We start from the raw sequence: 23,853 nt of genomic DNA, 5'->3' as shown, positions 1-23,853 counted from the left end.
CGTCTACGATCAATTTGAAAAATGATAATTATATACGTTACTCCATTTAATTAATGTTTATACACTTTTCCGTGTTTAATTATGATAAAAGCAATGTTCACGTCGATGGACGGTCACGAAACACAAACCGTAGGAGTATTTTCGTCAGAAAGAAGGCCGATTTACAGAGTTGGGCGAGGCTGGAAAACGTGAACGAGTTAAAGGGGTCAACGAAGTCCAGCCAATCATTGTTATTGATCAGCAGAACCATTGTTATACGTATAGTTGTCATCCTTCGAAATAGACGACCCTGAATGATGCTTCATGCTCCATTTCGTAGGCCATACACGTTGGTCCAGGAAGATTTCTTTAGGTACCTCGTGGAATTCCAAGGTGAAGGTGAGATCTTACCTTTGTGTGGAAAACAATACATGACTGACCTATTTATCTACTTGTATACAGGGTGTTTTTTTTTTTAATAAGAAAAACTACTATGTGATAGACAAATGGGTCATTCATGTACTGTTCGTTGAAAATGGGAAGGAAGAATTTCCATTAACAATATTTTGAAACTATAAGGTTTGATCAATAATAATTTAAAATTACAAAATTTTGAAATTTTACGAAATTTATGCCATAAAGTTTAATTTGAATGAGAAGGACCTAAACTTTTGGCTAACCATGTATATCATCATCTACTTTCGAACAGAGAAACCACAGATCTCATTTTGACAGAGGTAAATCTGACTCTGTCATGGTACTTAGACTTAATAAATTAAAACTCTGTCGACCTGGCACAATTATATCTACAATCCATGCATACATATAAATTCTCAGACCAGATGAATTTTATCCCGATAAACCAAATATCCTGGGATTTACGAATATGTACGTGAATTTCAGTTGAAGTGTACAAGAGATTCTGAAAGTGGGTCAGATAATCGAGTCACGGTGTAAAACGTTTCAAAAAGACGTTGACACACTGAAAGGAGCGCTGTTGGTCTAAAAGATCTTCAATATTTAATGCATCCAGCTATGTAATACTAAACGAGCCACCGAGATAAGCATTTATATATACTTTATACTATCTTCTTATAGCTTATAATAATCCTAAAGAATACAAAAATTGTATGAATAGAAACGTTCTCTAGGTTGATTGAATGCTTCTACATGAATGAATATCGTGAAATATATTTCAAAATGATAGTCAGATTAACCCAGATATGTCTATCATTCTTCTGAAAGGATAATTATATAAAAATTTAATTAATAAATGCAAGGTACATTTATTAGAAATATAGTAAAGGATACTTATTATCTTTATCTACATGTTATCTAGCATTAATTACACTTCAGAAATTAGAAAAGGAATATAAAATTACAGAAATCATAAATGTTAATAGTAATTCAATATTAAAAGAAGTAAATCTTACTTTCAATTTTCTTTTACTAATAGAACACCTAATTTGTATTATTCCAATAATCGAAGGTTCATTAGCACTAGAACTATCGAGGTTTGATACACATTAATTTTTAAGTTGAAAATAATGTGGAAACTTAAATAAGTAAGGAATGAAATATAATTTATTATATATATCCATTCTTGATTTAGACAATAGCCAACATACATTTCAGTAAAAATACCTCGATAAAATTCATAAATTAAAATACGAAACTTGAAACAAACCATTTTAACTGGTTTGGCAGTTTTAGTGTTAATTGGTTTTCAATCAATAATCAATATTATCAAAAAAGCTATTCATAAACTTTTGGTAAAGTGTTAAGTTTGCAATGATGGACTGTACTTGAAACGATTCCGATTGCACAGTTTTCGAAACAGACATTTGCAGATGATCAACTTTTCCAATAATTTCAAGTAGAAGGAGAGAATGCAGAAACTTGGAGGCCTAGAAAAGCTAGGAGTGGCAGCACGAGGTCGGAGTTGCACTTCTGTTATGCAAATGAATATGGAACGAGGAAGGAAGTTTCTAATGCTTACATAGAAATGAGGCGGTCGTAATGATTGAGAACTAACGATAATAATAAATTTTTTTACCATATTGCTTTATACCGTTCGGTGCATTCTATCTGTTTAATGAATTTTTGCGTAACAACGATGAGTAAATGAAATATGCATGGTAATTAATTATCATTATTCAAAAATAATCTGTATAATTAGCCGAATGAAAAGTTTCCAGAAAATTTACAACATTAACTTTTTAATAGCCCATTTCGTATGCATAAATGAGAAATAATTTACATAATTACACTCTTTTGTGATGGATGTATCTTAAAGAACTTTCAAAGATTATGAAAATCAAACAAAATAAATGTTTGATATTCGAGAAAGGAAAACATTATCGTTTACGTCTGATTGTTAATATTGTTAATTGCAAAAATGATTATAGAATCCATTTAATAATACGTCGTTTATTGCAAAACGGTGAGTTACGCCTAATTAAATGTACTGTAAACACGAATAGGAGACTGCTTCTTTCCTGTACATTTATCACTTATTAAATTCTCTATTAATTAATGAAGGAAGAAAACTTGTAAAGAAACCTTATTATTAGATAAAAAAGAAAAAGTATATATTTCATTTAGTGCAATTAAATTTAAAGAAATTACACGTTTTATTTCTATCTATGAACTCAATATATTATGACACGAATTTTATAAATATCATGAGAAAAATGGTTATCAATCACTATTTGATGTTACCTTCCACTCGTGCTCGCTATGATCAAAATAGGTGTGGCTCGATCCAATAAGATAGAATCACTTGCCAGGATTATCAGTTTTATTCGGAATGACAAGGCTGTTAAATAAATCGTGAAAGTACATATCATCATTCATAAAATTTCATAGAAATTCTAGTGGAATGTCACTGCAAAAAAGAAATTCTACTAATTAAACTGAATGGAGAATTTTATCATAAAATATGTATGTCAAAATGTTTCGAATAACCAGTTATACGTGAAACATGAAAAATCTAATAGGAATTTATGACAGAAAAATATTACAAAATAACACTCATGGAATATCAAATTAATAAATAATTTCCACGAGACTGGTTTGCTTGTCGCAATCATTGAAACAAGCTGTACGCACCTGCAAAGAAAGAGACTACCTTTCTTTAATGAGTGTCTTACAGGAGTACACGCAGTATGAAATTTATCGCTCTGCATTGTAAGCCTGGTTAAGCAACAAGAAAAGTTCAATCGTGATACAAGATTATCCGTAAGAGAATAGTAAAGGCATGATTACCAACGTATAGTGTTTCACTGCATCAAATCAGTGCAGTGAAATTGCATTCTGCTGTTGATTTCCTGATTTAAAGCACCGTTAAAACTGTGCCACTTTACAACACTTATAAAGCTAGGCATGCTGAAAATTACTATTTCATTTTAAACTCTTAATTTTTGTCACTTGGTTGAATTTTTATAATTATACGTTCTAACGTTTCACTATATCTTAATCCTTCCATTAATCTTTTACCGTTATAAGGTGCATAGCTTTTCTTCAATTGTGAGTAATATATTTTTATAGCACCTACGAGGCCATTTATGATCTTTGATAATATTATAAATCTATGATTTCAGTTCAAGAGTTCAAATAATAATTTTCCAATTTAATAATAAATTCTATTTTTCTTCTTTATCAAATTATTTTTCTTGCAATATGACTTATCAAAAATAAAATATGAATTTTCTATGATGCTATACACACGAGTAAAACTGACAACGACAGAAGTGAAGGAGGTAAAATGCAAGTAAAAAGATGGCAAGGAGAAAACGATAAGAACGAAAAGGGTTGACAGAGCTTTTTCTGCCCGGATCCTATCGTTCGATCAAACAAACGTTCGACTTCCTGTCGTCACGGGAATCCTATTCTTTGTCCTGAAACTTTGTGTACACTGTTCACCGGAAGAAGACAAATTCTTTTACGTAAAAACATAACATCCGATCGAACTATCAACTCACGATCACTAAGAATAAAACAGTCTTCTAGAAAGTAGTGTTTACAGAAACTTAGAAGATCTTACTTTTTTATCATCATACGATGATACAGATAGGATACTGAATTGTTTCAACCCAGATACAGTTTAATTATTTATTTCAATTCCATTAAAAGCAAAATCGATCGTGCAACAGAATTCAATTTATGTTTGTGGCAGGCTTGGACAATTTAAAACGTTCAAATTATCGTTGGTAATTGTTTAAATTACGCACAAAGCCGTGAACAATTAAGAGGTATTGATATAGAGATTGTGTGTTTCACGGTATTGCAAATTTTCTGTCGCGTGGGCAAACTGTGGTCAAGGATCGTGTGGGCTGAAAGTCGAAGACTCGCCAACGCTAGTTTTGCTACGGTTTCCAAGGCTAAGCTGTGAAGGAAAAGAAGCAAGTAAAAGTGTCTGAAGAAAGGCGGCTAAATGAACCCTTAGAGCTTACTCTATTGCAAATCTCCGCTGTTTGAAAACTGTCTCTAGATAGCTTTCAGAAATTGAACAAAAACTGTCCTTAACTTTAATTGAACTTGAACTTAACCCTTTCATAACATACAATTATATCACTGATATTTCACCATATCTTAACTCTTACATGATTTCTAAATTTAATTATGATAATAAATAATAATAAATTTTTATAAAACTTAATGCTATTTATAATCCTTTACACTACACCTTTATAACTTGCAGGTATAAATTAAATTATGAAATTTTACAGACCAAATTTCTGTTTTTCATTATTAATGAGAATAAAAATTTTAATAATATTCTTTTTTTTTATTAATACCTATATCCAAACTATTGATATGTGGTGTATAGTCCACGGATTTTCCAGGAAACGAAAAGTTCATCGTATTCAATTCGCATTCTCTTGGAATAGAAAATTGTCATATAAAACACCACATAATCCACTTATTTATATACACATAATACAGCACGTGCATAGTAGTCAAACCGTGTAACATTCCCATCAAATTACGACCTCTAAACGTTACATCGTAACTGTTCCTCAAGAACGACCTAACGTCCCATTATACAACATTGGGTTCCCCGGTTGAATGCAGTATTGCAAGTAAACGCACTCGAATCTGCACTCAAGCCATACATCGAAAGCAATTCGCGAAACGGAAATCAAATTGCTCGTAAATTGCAGCCAATAAAATCGAGAGAATGTTATCTCGCTCGAATTGCATTTCTTCTTTCTTCACTCAACATTCAAATCTCTCTACTCCTTATTTCACATTTTCATAAATTTAATTCGCTCGTATCATAATGATGTTAAAATTTTGTTAACGAAGGATAATTTGTCAACACTACAATTTTTAGAATTTATTTTTCTCAATTTGGTAGAAAATAAATAGGGGTGTATCAAGCTTCAAACTGATATAGTAAAAGTGTTATTTCATAATAGGTACTTTGGATTATGCATAATCTAATAATATAGTTGATGAAAATTGAAGCGACATATGGGTGACACGGTGGTCAAAAAAATGAGCCGCAAAATAGTAAATTGGAGCACGAAACCGAGATTAGAAGAGGCTAGAAGTGCTTTGGTGCGTTGACCGGCGCACTTTCATGCCGCGCCATCGTTGTAGGTCAGTTACCTGTTTCCCGATAGACGTTTACCTAATGCATCTAGCTTCGTAATCCGAGGCTTCCCCCTTAAAACCACCGTGATGAAAATGATGTACACCTCGAAGATGAAAAAACCTCGTGCCTTAGGAATATTGTTCCTCATATGCGGTTAGGCGTCTCGTGCTACAAAACAGTTCCTGCTTTCTTGCAACCGAGTAAACGTTTAAAAATAGACGAAGCTTTGACGTAACTTCTCGGTGTGGCCATTGGAATTTGCAAATCTGATGTTCAGCATACAAGTGAGTCGGATTTTGTTAAAAATTTGTAGGCGATCTATGGATCATTAAGTATTCTTGATCACAATGAGTCTTGAGCAATCTTTTGAATAAAATTTGAAATTCAATTTCGAAACCAAGCAATTTATATAACAGAACTATTGGAGTAACTTTCAAAGTTGTGAATGAAAAATGTTATCAATGAATTGCTACGTTTGTAAATTTACAAAAATAACACCTTGTGAGTTATGTTGTTCATAAATGACTTATTAAAAAAATTAAAAAATTAAATAATGCTATATTGGAAAATTAAATGGAAACCACTAGCCTTTTCTCGCATGAAAAATATTTTTGAATGCTTTCTCGCTAACCATAAACCCAACCCTGGAATATGCAGAAGAGATTAAAGAGCCTTATCAAGGATAAAGATTAGTTATTCTAAGGTCACACGTTCCTATCTTCTGATAAGAAAACCAGTATACTTCTGTCCCCCTGTGCAACGAGTGCAACGCTGCAATTGCAGCAGCACACTTAATTTCAAACTGCACTTGAGAGGATATTCTACTTTTTTTTATGATCAGATATCTAATCCAGAATACATTTACTACAATAAATTTTTAATTCATTACACTTGTGATGACAAAATGCAACAGTCCTCGATAAGAGAAACTGTTTAATTTTCTCAATAGAGAGATGACTGCTTTTTTGATTGACAAATATTTTCATTAATAAAACTGTAAATTTGCAAAGAAAATCGATGGAATGCAATTTGTGGGATAATCAAAAGATCCTGGAATGCTGTTTCGAGTCCTAGCAAAACCAAAAGAATTTGCTGAGCTCGCTTGCAAACAGGTAATCGGTTCGTGGTTAACGGTAACGAGCGTTCTTTTTCAGTCTCAGTAATTACCGAGATTGCTTGGTAGCTGCATACATCCGTGGTTTTGCGAGTACCATGACTCGATGGATCGAAACAATTAGTCGTAAAACGAAATCGATGTTGTTTACAACTCGATAAATCTAACCTGCTAATTTATTCCAATCGATTTTTCATATATTCTCGCAATAATGAAATCACTTTCGCGGAAGATTAAGCAATTTATTGCATAAAAGTGGAACAACAGTGATTTTGAATATATTTAACGAGTTTCGTGCCAGGTGGGTCATTTATGACTCATAGCATCTATCAAAGGCTCAACTCTATCCCTTTCGCTACGGTCGCCTTTGCTTTTTATATTAAATTATGTAAAAATCATTTTGTTTCCTAAAATTTTATTTACAAAATGAAATTTTTTAGAGTAAGTGTTATTATTTCTAATTATCATATGAAAATTTCCATTGCATCCTTCCTATTTTCAATTCTTTACAATTAATTATATTAATGAAAGGGTTAATTAAATGACACATCAAAGAATCAACAGAATATTTCATAAAATAAATTTTTCACAACACGAGGACTGTTTCGCAGTGTATTCTTTTTATCAAACTTTCCTTGTAAAAGACAAGGAAAATGAGGAAAGATATTCGACGAACGCGTGCAACCGTAAAATAAATGCGACTTTTAAAATTTGCATAGCTGACGCTTTGCCAAAATCGATGAAACCGAAAGGACACCGGAGTCGTCCCTGACGTCCCCACGCACAGCTCCTTTTATGTATCCTATCCAGTAGAAATAAAAAGAAGACGGCGTAGGCAGTTAGACAAACATTGAATATTAATACTTTGAATGTTGTGTCAGCCATGTCTGCGGTGAATAGCAAAACTGAAGCAGCAATGCTATTTTAAAATCTAAATACTATATACTAGAAGTGTAGTAGCAAAAGGCTACTAAAAAAATTCAATTTTGTCAGTTGCCTATAATCATCTTCGGTAATAAAAGGGTTAAAGTAGATAATTACAGTATCCAAAGCGACACGTACTTTCCATACAACCTAAATATTTCACGAATGCGCAAAGAGAAATGAATTTCAATCAATTACGCAACGAATTTTTGAAATCCACGACTTTCCCGGGTTCAACGTCCTTACCAAAACGAGCCTAAGTATCCAAATCATCCAGGCGGAAAGTTTGTTGCACAGAAAAGTCTCCGATTCTCTCGGCACAAGTGGTTCATTGCTTTCGGAACGCGAGCATCTCACGGCGAACCAAATTCCTGTCCATCATTTCGTTTTTATTTTTTTTTTTTTTACCTTCGATTAAACTTGAAGAACGCGCACGGGGAAAGACCGGTGAAAGACTACTGGTCGTTCCGTGAACGAAGCAGCGAAAGAACTTCGCACTGTTTCGTATGTGGATCGTGATCCACGCACCGATGACCACGTTAACTGTTTTAACGTACAGTTGTTAAGCGCATTACACAACGACAAAGATGCCGACTCGGCAACTATGTGATAGGCCATTGACTAGATTTGATTTTATTTCGATAGATAAAATAATGAAGGAAGAGAGATAGAAACGAAGCCATGATATAGGGAGGTTGAAAACTTACATCCTGAAGAAGCGGCACCGAAAGACATTCACAAGGAAATTACGCTAATTGTGTCACTCTTAGATTTTAATGAGCTAATGAGATTTCGAAATCAGCAAAATGATAACTTAAATTCCCCATAATTTTATTCGAGCCACATTATATTTCATTGGGAGCAATTCTTTTTGAACATAAATCGTATTACTTTAAGAGAATGCAATTTCAGTTTCGGTACTAAAGCGGCCCAGTTTTGTTCTACAACAGCACACCCATGAAAATTGGATAGCATTGTTCGGAAAAGAGGGGTTGAACATTCGGTCATGGTCGCTTTAACTTTCTAATGAGATTAGGAATACACACCCTCCCTATGGAACCCTAATCAAGCTACTTCTCAAGTTTAATAATCTTACAGATATGATCTAAACTTCGTCAAATTCGATGCAATTAATATTGAACCACCGAATCTATAATATCAAGGTGGATAAATCTGATCAAGATTCTGATCGAATTAAATACTATAAATAATAAATTCAAAAATATAGTTTTTCTAACAAAAAAATTTCATCCTACAGCTTTGACGATTGATTTGCAAGATCCTTCGAAACTTTTACAAATTTTTAACTTCAAACAAGGTATCGGTTTCTCAGAGAGTATCACATACGCGTGCTAATGCATTTCACATTCGATTAACGCATAAAACCTATAAACGCGGTTGCTTGACGACTTTCTACTTTCTTCTGGTCGAATTACCCGAAGTAACTCCATGGTATCCATGGTTCTTTGCCAATGGCTTTTCGAGGAACCAGTTTTATTTAATCGAAAGCAATAACGGGATACAGAATTTTAACGAAAGTGACCTATAAGAGGATTTTTGCATACTAAATATCACTTTCAATTTTATTTTATTTTGTTAAAATAAATCAATATCTTCGTTAACTCTGAAGAATGAGGTGAAGTTGTTCGAAGAAAAGAAAAACGTGCTGAAGTTTAAATTTCTTACCACTGACACGAATTTCTGAAGAAGTGTAAATGATCTTGCCGAATGGGTTATTTTCGGACAATGTAAACGAAAGTTACCTGGAGGTAGAACAAAGTTAAAAACTGGACTAGGTAAAAGAAGAAAAAGAAAAGAAATGATCACGAAGAAATGGCCGGAAATTCTAACTGATCGTATCTGTGATTCTTCTTCTCTTTCTTCGTTCAATGCAATGATCGTTTCAAGTCCAGGACCGTCTGACCATGGCTAGCTTCTTCGTTAATTACAACGGGTTAACGACCGGCGACTTCATGCTCCATAGCAAAGAAGTACATCTTCTAGACTTCTTATAGTAACACCGTGAATATTCATAATTTAAAAATAATTTGAAAATTGCATTTGAAAATTGCAAAAGTGAAAAGCAGATCGATCCATACTCCAACAAACCACGAAAGAATATTGCAAATTTTAATTAGAAGTATCCGAATGAACTTGACCCACTTTACCGTAACACTTGTATGCTCCATTCATTTTATTTATTTCAATTAAATTTTATTTTACTTTTACGTTATCAAATAATGGCAGACTTTCGTTTCGAAATGAATAAATTAATATACAATACTTAATAACATTAATTTTTCCACCGAATTAAAATTAATTTTAACACCAGATAATCTTTTAAGAATCTTAATGATATCTACACGGCAGATTCATTAATTCTTTACGTTTTCCATTAATTATTGCACTCGGAGTGGTGGTATCTCTCTCCCCTGTTAATCGTCGCTCGGTCAGCCTAGAACCGCCAGCTTGCTAGTTAATTTATACTATCTAGCAAAGGAAGTTATCCCATCCCAGCGTGACCGATCTGTACGAGTATGCACGGTACGTATAAACACGTGATATGCATATTACGATGCGTGTCGCATGCACACGCGCGAGCACGAGCAAGTCTTCTTCGCGGTTAATCGTAAGTACGCTTGCACACGCGCCAGTCTTGTGCAGTTGCATTTTACCGTGATGCAATTCAGGTCATTGACTCATCGACAAGAATATCCATTACCGTTTAAAAGTATTCGTTCGCTTATACTCATTCGATTTTATGAAATATATGGTGATACAAAAATCATCAAGAAGTGTAAAAATTCATTTTTAATTTATTTCCTTTTCAGAGTTTCTGAAGTATAGTTGCGATCAAATCAGGCTTTTCTAGAGAAAATTGCGATATTGAGAAAGTAAGAGTTCTCAGAATACGATATTAAAAATAAAAACACTTTGTAGTAAAAAAAAAAATTGATATTTTTTAATAATTCATGAATGTTTAAAATAGTAATTATTCGTAGAAATCCCCGTTCTTCCTTCATTGTTTCCTCTTCCGCGAGTCGGAATATTTCCGTCGATGAACTTTCGGGCAGGCTGGTCCAAAATTTGCCAACTTGGTGCTGCTAGCTCATGAATCATCGTACGATGGTTTTGGTACTTTATGGTGTTGTGCCAGCTGACTTTCCAGACGGTGCTCGACGCACTCGTAGGGGAAAAGAGAACTCTCGGTTTCTATTCGCAGCAGAATGATGGTAAAACCGAGCTGAACGGAGTTTAGCCCTCTGATGCTGGGTCATTCAAGACCCAGCCTGAAATTGGTTAAAATAACAAGGATTTGAGTTCAGAAAATTTTCACTCACTATGATACCTACTTGAATGAACCAATCAATGTTAAACAATGAAACTCTGTATTGTATTATTGAAAGAAAAGAAAAAAAGTTTCTTCTACCTTCAAGCCAATAACTGTTATATAAACACATCGAAACTTAAGGAAAACATTGTTCTGTATCGAATTGATCAATTCCAATATCAACAAAGGTTCACAATTACGCAAGGAACGGATAATAGATATGCGAAATGCCGGAAACATAATCTGCTAACTGAAAGGTAAATAGTTGTTGGAAACGGTAATAATAAATTATCGATAAGTAAGGGAGAGTTACCTTTAAGCTCGCTTGAACCATGAAAATAAAGATAATACTGTGTCTGGGAACACCCACACGCACCCACGCGAACCATTTGCACAAGATACGGGTAATTTCTGGTAGCTACAGTTTCTTTGTTGCTTGTTGAAGAAAACTAGTAACGAAACAAGCGTATAATTACAGCAGAGAATTATGTCAAAATAATTGAACTGGGGAGAGAGGAAGAATACTATAAATCCAAAAACCACACTGGGTTGTTTTAAATTTTCCAATTAATTGAGACAAAAATAATTTGTGTCTTGTTTTGATATTCACGTAAAAATTCGAAATGGTAGTCGCTATAGAAACAAGGTGAATTACACGATCTCTTTAACCGGAGTGAAAATGAAGGGGGAGAAAAAAGTTTGAAAAAGGCTTCTATCAATTTGCTTTCACTGGCTCTCCGAGTGTTCACCGTGTATATACGAGGTGATGATGGGGTGACGATTCGAAGGGAACTCGAGATGTTCGAGCAGAGGTTCGCAGAGCTACTAGAAAGAGCACCGTGCCAGAAAAAAACTCTTCAACCAGACGACGTAGCCTACGATACGACTTTCAGAAATTATTTCAAAGTACCCTCTCTGACATTTCACCGAGTTCGTTAAAACAGCCGCTTTGGTTATAGTCAAAGAATCATTATACGCGCGAACAAATCGGAGAGCCAATTAGAAATTCCAGAATCGTGCAAATCGTTTCTCTGAAAGTCTTGTTACGCTCTTATCCTTTATGCATCCTCAATTTATGATGCCTTGAAAATTTTGCAGATCTTCTTTGATACAAAGAAGAAGAAGATACTATTCTCGTTGAATGTATGAAAAAAAATATCATTCCACTGAAAAAACAAGTAAAATAGGCTTTCTTTAAATTGACCTAAAATATATTTTTGCTCGCCAATGTCCTGACTTCTGAATTTAATTTTCAGTAAAAATTAAATTAAAAGTTCCATTTTTTACCCTAATCAATGATGGAGTAATCTTCATATTTTCACCAGAAACAGGCTATGCAACAAAATGTTCAGTGAAACGAACATACGAGGGATACGAGTACGCGTTTTGTCACGGATGAATAAAAAAATACTGGAAAGCGTTGATCAGCCTTACCAAAGAAGGAAACGGTTGGTTCTCACATTTCGATCCGCCTACAAGGATCACGGAGCTCTCACCGTGAGATTGTACGAGAATTCTCGAACATTTAAATCCTTCTAATCCCGCCAGACGATGATCTTTCCCTTCGAGAGAAAGAGAGGTCAACACTTTTATTTCTCCCCCATCACTGAATGCATTTTTCGTGAAATTAGCGATCAGTATAGTTGATTTACAACAAACGATCGCTCGCGCTCAACGCTTTTACAACTGATATTTTTTATTTTTCTATATAAATTACACTTCGAAAGCTTGAAAATTTGTATTCATTAACCCTCTTGATCTAAATAATTTTCTTTTTTCATTGAAAATATAATTCGAAAATTGATTGATAATTGAATGGCTGCGTTGATCAATCACCGCCCACGTGGGTTAAAGCAGCTGTTACTGTGTTGCACGGGTATCCGCGGTGGTTGGAATATTTATCCATCGAGACGGCTTTACGCCCATGGTTTTTTATTTGTCCAGGTAACGCGATTTCTCGTACCATCCAACGGTGGCTTTGCAAACAAGTAGGCAGGTTTAAACGTCATTCCGAACCTACGCGTTTTCCAACAGTCCACGCAAAACCGAAAGGAAGTAGCACCATGAGAGAACCATGAAACGCAGACACACAACAACACTGTACCAGCTCGTATATTGAATACGTGATCACCCTATTAATTAGTTGTGCAACGAGTCGACAACACCCGGAGCATTGAAAGTCCGACGGAGCATGGCGAAAATTACACTGTTGCGATTTATGGGGACGACGTTAACATGAAAGATCCTTGTTTCACTTCTCTCGGACGTGGATTTTATTATTATTTTTTTTTCTTTTTTTCATTGGAACTCGGTCGATTTTCAATTTGCAGCCAGGAAGAGAAAGAAAAAGAGAAGAAGAACAAGTTGGAGAGATATGAGAATATCAAGATTTATTTCTTCGACATATTAATCTGCTCCATATATCAAAGATGGCAATCTTTTATTTACATGAATAATATTTCAATATTTATGCATCCAAACTCAAATATTTATTTCTATAATATGCAAATATCTACCTATACAACATCCTACTATCTACTCCTGCAAAACAATAAATCTGATTGTACAACCGTATGATAACAAATGCCATCGCGACGAGAAATGAAGATTATAATCCTAATTAATTACGCGTAATCTCGTGGCCTATATAACGCGTATACTACCGAGAATCTCGTAACTTACGTAAATGGTGGTGACGGTAGCGTTTCTAACCATGTCTCTGACGTCGTCTATTTCTCGTCTGGATGTTCCAGGCGCCGCAGTCGGCGCCAGCATTACTTCGCTTGCCATTTTAAACCCGACTGTCATTCACGAAAAAAAATCGCCAAAAATAGCACTGTACACGATACGAGTTCGACACTTATCAAAAACCATCGAAAACACAGTAATCCTTTGCTACACTTTGAACAATGTATCTTCTGAAAAGGCACTTAATTTATCACGTTGAAGATGCTGTTTTGTCCAACACTATCGTTTATCTCGTTGGAGAAATTTCGAGGTGAAGAAATTGTAATATTTATTACATCGTGACCAGGAAATTCCGAAGCGACGTCGACTAGTGTTCAAATAGCGAACAACTGCATTTGATGGAAAGAAAAATGATGGAGCAAGGGAAGCTTTTACTCGGTATTATAATTTCCATTGTAACGAATGCGAATGCATTCTTGTGGACTTGATATAATCACCAAGTGAATCAAATTTCACGTGGCAAGAAGCCAGAGCACCGATTCGAACGCAGTCGTAGCTGAAAATTCTGTGACATCGAAAGAGGCATTCTTCGGGTCACGAATTGTCACGTTACTTTATGCATTCACTTTTCATCTTTTCAATAATCATCCATGGCACATAGAGTGAATTTAAAAAAAATTATTTAGAAATAATCAGTATCCTTTTTCCAAAGGCTGAAGAATCACAGAGAAATGAGATAAACATAGTTCCTTGACAAACTAATGGTTCTTCCTTCACCAAAACAACACACGTTCCTGAAATGTTGCTCGCTGTTCTACGGTAAAAGCACCGAATCACCGTTTCCCTGGCGTTTGTCGGCGATCCAGAAAAGTGCACATCTTTGGCAAAAGTCGTCGTTTAAATGTCCACGGGGAAATCAATCGTCAGACGGTGTTAATCAACGTGTGCAGACGGATAGAGAACGGAACTGACCGCGAATGCCAGAAGTGTTCCGAGTTTGGAACGAGACTAGAAGCGAAACGTGGCTTCATTCTCTCTTGAGAGAGAGAGGAGAGAGCCGTGGAGAGACGACGGTCTCGTGGTGGCTGCATGAGTCAGCTGGTACTCTACACGTGCACTCGCACAAAGTCGGATCGTTAGGAGAGGATGTTGAAACGGAGGGGGAACTCGAATCATTGTGATTCATGTAAGTAAGTCATGGTGTGCAGTGTGATGTGGTAGAAATACAGGAGTCGCGATCGATGATGGAAGTTTGAGATACTGACTTTGCAATTCTGCGAATAGGGTAGACCGGTGTTGGAAATAATCAAGCTGATATTAAAAAATATATCATAGACACTTGTGAAAATGTTGGTTATAGAATGAAAAATAACAATTAGAACTCTATAACATAAACTTAATACTTTAAAACCTAGGCTATGTCTATGCTATGGAGAAAGCTAAGTTTAAAATAAATTTAATAAACAAAGATGTTGTCAGGATAGGTTTTAGTAGAGGTAAAAACCTATCCTAACAACACCTTTGTTTATTGAATTTATTTCAAACTTACCAGGGAACTTGCATTTCATAAAATGTCTTCAACTTCAGTCTTTGATTCAAACTATTTTGAATTCCACCACGAAACATGACTAAACAAAAATCAAGTTTCCTTTCGTGCAAATACTTTATAACAGCTGCGTATATAATAAATACGTCAGGAAATGGAAGATCGTCCTGAATCGAGACCATAATCAACGTTTGAAGGTATCATTTCAAGGAAAGTAATGACGTTAATGTTTCGCGCGGGAACCAAGGATTCATGATTCTAATTCGTTGTATGTTAAGAATGAAGGGAAGTTCTTTATACCCGTAGTACCCTGTATTTAAATATAAAATGCATTTATAGTGTGGGAGAATATTTTTTAAACATACAATTACGCAAAACGCATCCATTTCTCAAAAACCAATTATATTTAATATTAATATTTATTTGATAAGTAAATTCGCGACCTTCGCTCTATTTTCCTTTAGAATTATTTCTTTTTGCAAAAAAAAATCAGCAAGATTTGAAACGAAATACACGATAAAATGAAACTGTAATTTAATATTCGAACCAAATGATGTTAAAGTTAAAATTATAAATTAAAGTTGATTTTAATGCATGCATTGCATCAAATGATGCAGCAAACGCAATAATTAACAAGATATGCGATAATAAAATCTACAGCTGGAAATCAGGTATTAAAATTTCATTCGATCCGTATCACACGGCGGATACGGATTTCGTATCGAATGAAGGCTCAAACCACTCGAATATATCGTGGTCATTAAAGTTTAACGCGTTGAATCTTCGTAGCTTTCCCAACTTGGAAATTTAATAAACGAATAAGGCAACTGCCGATATCTCTTAACCGCTGTTTTCACTGATGGTGAGATTTTTCTTTCATGATAGTGTTTAGAAACGTATCTATCAATCATTCTACCGACTGCCGGTTTCCTATTAAATTTGCTATTGAGAGATCCATAATTATTAAACGGAATCTTAAATTCTAAAATTTGCAAAAATAGCAAGGATAAATTTCTGCAATTTAAATCGCAGCATCCTGTAATGCATAGAGTAAACTGGACGTAAACATCTCAGGTATACATCACGAACGTTTCGATTACCCTATAAGGTATCGCCAAGGTGTGCCGCAGCGATTTTCCTCTTGGAAAGATGGTTTTCTTGACTGACCATGGAGACAATGTTAACTCATTCAACACCGAGATCTAATTAGAAGACAGAATCTCCAGTAAGCAGAATTCTGTTCTAATTATATCATATGTGAATAGTTTAAAAAAAAGAGGGAACACAAAAATAATTTTTTGGTTGCTTTCGTTTTCCTTGTATTAATTTAACTCGAAGACCCTGAAAAATCACGGAAAATACACCAACTGGTATTTGGATAAATTATGAAGAAATTATGAAGAAACGAACCATCTGTTTTGAGTATGCTTTGATAGTTCCTGTGTTAATTTAACGCAAGCGTCCCGGAAAAGCTTCAGTCTAAGCAATCTACCGTAGAGTGTACACTCTCGATCAAATTAGGCTACCCCAGGAAAAATAACCTTCTCTATGAGCATCCTCGGGGAAAATGACAATGCAGGGAAGAAGCCTCACATATATAGGAATCTGTGCGTCCCCACCACTTGCGTATAAACGTTTACGCGGGAAAATTAGAATTACCATTTACTTAATTATTCCTACTTCTCAGTTACATACCAGATTTTATATTTCATTTCATTTTGTTTCTAAATTACTTTTATTATTAACACGTTGAATGTCATTGAGGTTTAATTTACCAGTGAATTAAAAAAAAAAAACATTTTAAATAATATTGGTATTGTATAAATAATGTAAACTAACAAATAGAAAGCTTGAAATTTAATTATTTCTATTCTTAATAATTAGAGCTTTAATACGTCCCACAATAAATTCTTATTTTCACTGTGGCAATCAACGTGTTAATATCGTCAAAATAAAGAATTCCTGCTTCCCTATATCACTATTTTTCCTGTGAAAGCCTGATTTGATCGCGAGTGTACTGGTCGTGACCAAACACGATCGATCTATCAAGATCATTGGAGCAAGCACGGTTTTATTTAGATCCAAAGTCCACTGACACGGACAATTTACAATTAGAAGAGAAAAATAACATAAGAACTTAAAGATTCATAAATTTAATTTTGTTACAGATATTCTGTTATTATTTTCGTCACAAAGGAGACAAAGTATTCAGAAAGTAAATTCTTCGACGAAATCATTCGACCATATGAAAGGATGCTCAACGAAACGAAACTGGAAACGATTTTCTGAATCGATCTTCAAAATCAGTTTAACTTAAAGAACTAGCTATCAGAGAAAAATTATTTCAAACGTTCAAAAGTTTTTAATAGACCGAACTTGAACTGAACTTTTTCCTCGTTAAATTGATTTTCTAAAGGTAATTTATAGATTCTTTGAAAATGAAATTTTTCAAATTGTTTGAAGTGAAAATTTAATACTGAAATTAAACTCATTACAAAGTTAGTAATTAAGAAAATTTCAGTATTTCTTTTTTGAATGTAAATAAAGTATGAAAAATTATTATGAAAGTAATATTATTTGTAGGGTATGTCGCACCCCACGTCGCCGAGTTAACTTTTGTAAGATTTAAATTAAATTTCAATGGAAGCTATAGTAGCTTCTACGCTTTAAAATATTTTCTTCGAGGTAACCCAGAGTTAAACGACACACCTTGAATTAGGTACTTAGTTTCCGCAACATTAATCGGCGGAAACAATTGAGACAAAGATCCTTTCAGATCCCTTGATAACCTACTATACAACATTATACAGTGTGTTCCATAAAAACCGTTCAGGACTTATAAAAATACATAGAGCTGAGAAATATTATCATCTAGGATTATTTCAACAATAAATTACTCTATTTCTATGAAGTTTTTTTTTCATATCAAAAAAATATCTCGTTGTCAGATTAATTTATATTCACGAATTTTATAAAACACGTGCCCTGTGAACATCGCTTTCGTTCGCTAATTTCTCTTTCGCTCGAAGAAAAGCGTACGCGTGTCAAAGCAAACTTAATCAACACTACATTTTCTACGCATTCCCCCAGGCTTTTCACCTGGAATAATTAAAATGAACAACACAGGCAAATGAACAATTTTCACAGATGAATTTCAATAATCACAGCTGTGCATGAAGGAAATAATTACAGCTATTAATCAATATAAATAACAAATTACTATTACGTCATATTTACATAAAACTGATATGACAATTAAAATTGTACAAAGAAATAAAAATACCATAGAATTTATTATATTTGTTAAACTAAAACGTTATTGATGAAATTTTCTTACAAAAGCGTTTAATGAGGAACCGATTTCTCAATTTATATGGTGCCAAGACATTTCTGTAGAATAAACCGGTGTTAAAAGCCTATTTCTTGCCACGATTCAGGCAAACGAAGAAAGAATGATACCACTTGGCAAATGTTTGTCCTCGCCGTCACTTTCTTACAGCAGTTGGTCAGATTTATCAACACCTTTCTCGAAAGAACCGAAAGAACATGGCTCTTCGTTTGGGCACATGCCAAACTTGACCACCGATAAGGAGGTCGCTATGATGCCTACATATTGATTGTTTATTGCTACGGGTTTTGCGGTAGTTGCCGTGTGCCAAGATTAACGGTGCGAATGAAACCACGAATCAAACTGAACAATGGAGAGAAATTGAACTTACTGAATGGACAGAATGAAAAATATCATTGATTATGATAGAAACGAACACTTCGAAATATTCACACTTTATCAATTGGAAATCTAATAACTGGTGATGAGATCTAAGTGTCAAGTAGATTTTGCTTTGTTAAGGGAAAATTTAGGGAGAAGCTAAGGAGCACTTAGGAAGAGCCTAAAGAGGACCTAAGAAAGACTTAAGGAGGACCTAGGGAAAACCCGAGGAGAGCCTAGAGAAAACCTAAGAAAAACCCTCGAGGAGTCTATAGAGGACCTAACGAGAATCTAAGGAGGACCTAAAGGGAACCTAGAGAATACCCCTAGAAAGCCTAAGGAAAGCCTAATATAGAACATAGAATCTAGGAAGAGCCTAGACGGAACCTAAGGAAAACTGAAAGAATCCAAGGAGAGCTTAAGAAAAATCTAGCACAAAACCACTTTTATAAAATTCAATTCTATCGCACACCAAAATACTTATAAATACAACCCCTACACCGGTTATTCTAGTGCCAGTAATATTTCGCAAACCTACCACCCCTAAAGTTAACAGAGTACAGTCTAAAAATATTATAGAGAAGTAATAACTCCCTTCTTCAAAATATCTACCGTAAATGACACTTCTGCATTTCTTTCTTTGCCCATTCCCAATCACCAAAAAGCTAATCGATTGCCGTGTATCAGATTTCTGACTACCCATTTAATACTACAGAACCTTAAAACGAGAAAATCAAGTTTCCAAGAAAAAGATGTTTTCGAAGAGAGGTTCCAAGGATGAATTCCCCGTGGAAGCCGATTCGAAGTCAGCGAAAGTGGTGTAATTAAGCGGATAATTACGAGAGTGCGTGGCACGTTTCTCGGAGATCCTGAACGTTGTGCCAAAAAAGAGTGAACCGTGAAGGCAGTTCTGAGCAGAGGTAAAGTCCTCGTTTAACCGTGCAACAAATAACCTTGCGTACAGGAAACGAACGCCATATTCGTCATAGCGTCACTGCTCGGGAATAGCTTTGCCGCTGCTACGTGCACCTTTCCAACCTGAACAACCATGTACAGAGAGATTCTTTTCACCGCCAGGTAAACACGCCAGAAACTTGTGAATTTACGTGGCAGAAGATAGATGTTCTAAAGAAAATTGGTGATAAAATAGCTGAAATGAGTAGAGCGCAGGTTTACAAATTACACGGAAAGGATAGTGATAAAATAATTCATAGCAAGATTTATGCTCAGTTTAAGATCGTCGGAATGCAAATCTTTGAAATAAAACTAGCAGCAAGATAACCTGTAACGGGATCAATGATTTATATGCTTCAGAATCAATACAGTAACCGATAATGAAATGTATGACTGGTGAAATTTAACTGTATCGTTTATTTATCGATTCGTAATACCTGTTCTAAGAAAAAATATCAATTCTAAGAATCATTCAGTCTCCATGTAAAAATTTTATAATAATATTATTGATAAAAATTATTATTTGGAAATGAAAAATTCCTCAATCTGCAAATCGAATGCCCGAGTTGTGTATTAAACCGATCAGAAGAATTCTTAGTGGTAGAAAGTTGCATGGTCAACTCACGCAACCATTTCTACATGTAAATTCAGAGTTCATTAATTACAGGTAATTGGAATATGGTACACGAATGCAGCTTTGAATACGGGGGCGCTATAGATATATCTTTTCATTGATCGAACACGATGCTCTTTTATCAAGCTAAATTATTTGATTCCTAACGACACCAACTTGTAATAAGATCGTTTGGAATGTTAGGATGAGTTTAAGTAATTAACACTTCTAATTACGCCACGGTATAAGCAAATGCATCTGTAAACGCAAAACGAATTTATAAGAAGATTTGCAATACTATCAAGTGTAGTACTTATTATAATGAGATTTTTAAATATAATTCCAACTGTAATTAAAACAGAAATTAGTACAGAAATGGTAGCCTTAGCTTTTATTACAGTAAATTAATATTTGTGAAATTTTCAATAAAAAAGAAAACACTAAATTGTAATTAAAACAAATTAAATTTTTTAATTGAAAATACAAGGTGGTTTACGCAACTGATAAAAGATTAAGAAAATGCAATTAGGCAAAATTAAATAAAAATGAAATCGAATGAAGCATCGCGTGATGCATGTGTCCGGAAGTGCAAGCGTTGTAAAGGTCAATTTCAAGGTCAATTTTGATTTTCTAGTTTAAATTGTATATTTTTCTAAACGTTATTGAATGCATCTTGTTATTCTCTATAAAAAATTACTAATGCCCTCGGGTCGAAAATTGATTAGCTTAAAAGATATCTTGAAGTTCTCCATGTCTCTCCCTAAAATATCTTTTGAAGTAATCAATTTTTGACCAAAGTACCTTAATATCTTTTTGTTAATTCAATTGATATATAATCCGAATAAAATTTTTTTCAAATAAAATTAATACATACTAATTATTGTTTCATTAGCATTATTCTTTTATAAGATAGAAACATATTAAATAATAATGTAAGTACCTATGTATAAATGGTACTTCATCATTACATTGTATGTGAATACACGAAGGAAATAAAGATGAAATTAAATAAATTCTGGAATTTAACTGCGCACACACTATAATATACCTAAATGACATGCTTAAAAATATATATGAAAATACAGTAAATATGAAATTACATACCTTATTTCTTCAAACTATAATTCATATTTAACAAAACAAAAAAGAATATCCCTGATAATAAAAACTTAAATGATTATTTATAAGAAAATACTCAGGGAAATATAAAGCAAACAGCATGAAATATGTTCAAGCATAAAATATTCTTGTTCTTCAATGGTTCTGAATCTGATACTGCTGAATATTAACGCAATTTTTATTGTACTACAAGATATGATACCAATACATTGGAAAAAAAAATACATATAACAAAGTACTCTGTTCAATAGAAACTAACTTAAAATGAATTCCATCCAACGTACCCTAACAAATCGTACAAGGGCTTATATTATTAGCTCTTTAATTCCAGATATATTAGTTATACTTCTCATATAAAATACAAGTCTATCCTTATCGTACTGCATTACTGCTCTACGCAATCAGTATGCACTTCTTCTTTCTCAACAATTTCAAACGAATTGTTTTTATGAAACTTCTAATGCACAAAATAGTGATATTTAGAAGTAATGATTGCTGCAGAAAAGGTGAGAAAGAAGAAGAAGCAGAGAAGAAAAAACCAAAGTGGTAAATATTCTTACCTGACGGGAATCGTAAGCGTCAGAGAAGTGTTCAGATTCGGTTCCGCCGTGCTGTTGCTCGCCGGCAGGACCCTTACGTCGATCGTCACCCGCGTTACGATCCATTGCGTCAAAAACATGGACGACCGTATCGGGTACGTCGTCACACGTCCAATCCTCCGTCCTCGGGGCAGGTTCCTCTGTTTTGCCCTTGACGAAGAGACGCGAAATCGCACTCCACATTCAACGAAATCACAGCATCAGCAACGGCTGCAGCGACAATCCATGCAAACAAGTCCTTGTTCTCGTCATAGCCGGCGAAACGATGCTTTGAAAGAATCCTCCTGTTCTTCATACATTCACGTTTTTCTTTGATTGAAGTATCATCGGGAACGCGTGTAAACTTATTTTAAATAATGCGAATGGCAGAAATGAAAAACGCAAAGGTTAGGTGCACGAAGATCGCTGAATTTTGTTCCAAGTAAGGTTAGAGTGTGCGTTCCGACAACCGTGCTTCGCCAAACTGAATTATTTACGTTGGTACGACATTGCGTCTGCTGTTTAGATCGCTCGACACATTGACGTGCGTGTAAATCGTTGATTCAAAATCTCCAACAACACACACACGTAACGGAGAAATTTGAATGATCACAGGGTATGTTATGGCTCGTGCCGGACACGGGTCTGCGAAAAAAGACACGATGTTTTGAAAGTGTGTAACGTTCCGTCGACAAGCAGCGCCGTACGTAGCGTTGTTAAAAAGTCACTACGAAATAATGCCGGCTCACAATAAAAGGACGAACAGCAACAGCTAAGGACACTGTCTGCTGTGTCCACCGAGGACACTTGCTATTTTTGTCGGCAACACTCCTCCCGCGTTCCACAGACCGCGGACAATGTGCGAGCTTCTCCTATCGATTTTGCGCGAAACAGTGGAAAAATGAAGTACAGCTAGCGAATCCAAAGACACTGAAAAATATTTCTTTGACGAATTTCAGAACAGAAACTCTTCCAATTCAGGTTTCTTGCGAGAGCTATCTTCGCTAGTCGATTCTCTCGATATGGGTGTTGGAAAAATGTTATTGGCACCTGTAAAAGGGGCGTACCTCGAGCCACTCTGTTTCCTTCAGACAGATAATGGATCTTCTTGCTCCTCAGATATAAAATTTAGCTTGTGTTTTTTATTCAAATCGTTAAATTTTTCCATAGAATTAACCTAGAGCCTAGATATTTAGACTCTCGTTGACAGCGGCACGATAGCACACGAGAAGACTATCGTCGTACACAGCACAGACTTCACACTAGCACCATCAACAATTCGTTGGTTTTACACAATCTTTATTCTCTATTTCTCACACGAAGCGACCGAGAATCACGATTATATGTATTAATGCACAGAAATCCTCAAATATGTAACATTGTCAGCACGAAACATTGTCATTTCGCACGAACATCAAGTCCACGGCACGTTCGCCGTCCATCGTGAAAACGATCATCGATTTGAAACGAGATTATCGTCAAGCGATATATCGAAATATGGCGTTCGAGAGTTTAGTCGCCATATTTCTCCCGGTCGAGTCAATTGTGCGCAACGAGACTGTACAAAGAACGTGGCTTTATTTTTCTTTTTTTATTTCAAAATGATATTCGCGGCTTATTTTCGTACATAGTTGATAATTAACGTATAATTGACTTAAAATTGAAGTGTTTTCAAAGTGTACATAAATTAAAAGCA

At 34.8% G+C, this 23,853-nt stretch overlaps 1 protein-coding gene and 1 long non-coding RNA gene across 23 annotated transcripts in view; one reads left to right on the top strand and one right to left on the bottom strand.

Moving 5' to 3' along the window:
- Patronin (calmodulin-regulated spectrin-associated protein patronin) overlaps positions 1-23,626 on the bottom strand; it is a 46,688-nt gene extending 23,062 nt beyond the window's left edge. For 20 of the 22 annotated variants that reach the window (XM_034339798.2, XM_034339803.2, XM_034339806.2 and 17 more), the window contains exon 1: positions 22,140-23,626. In XM_034339798.2, coding sequence (XP_034195689.2) covers positions 22,140-22,361 — 222 coding nt within the window. In that variant the 5' untranslated portion in view covers positions 22,362-23,626. Of the gene's footprint in view, positions 1-13,632; positions 14,655-22,139 lie in introns of those variants that run through there. The other 2 variants (XM_076690579.1, XM_076690580.1) reach the window with 2 other exon arrangements.
- Positions 15,821-18,360, top strand: LOC117611720 (uncharacterized). The gene is made up of 3 exons (XR_004583231.2): positions 15,821-16,409; positions 17,353-17,600; positions 17,768-18,360. It is a non-coding gene; the product is annotated as an uncharacterized LOC117611720 (long non-coding RNA).
- Positions 23,627-23,853: the final 227 nt, after the last annotated feature.

Source organism: Osmia lignaria, chromosome 10, assembly GCF_051020975.1.
Source record: "Osmia lignaria lignaria isolate PbOS001 chromosome 10, iyOsmLign1, whole genome shotgun sequence".
In the NCBI taxonomy this organism is placed as follows: domain Eukaryota; kingdom Metazoa; phylum Arthropoda; class Insecta; order Hymenoptera; family Megachilidae; genus Osmia; species Osmia lignaria.
Note: the sequence above shows the minus strand (reverse complement) of the source record. Positions and strands in the feature narration are given on the sequence as shown.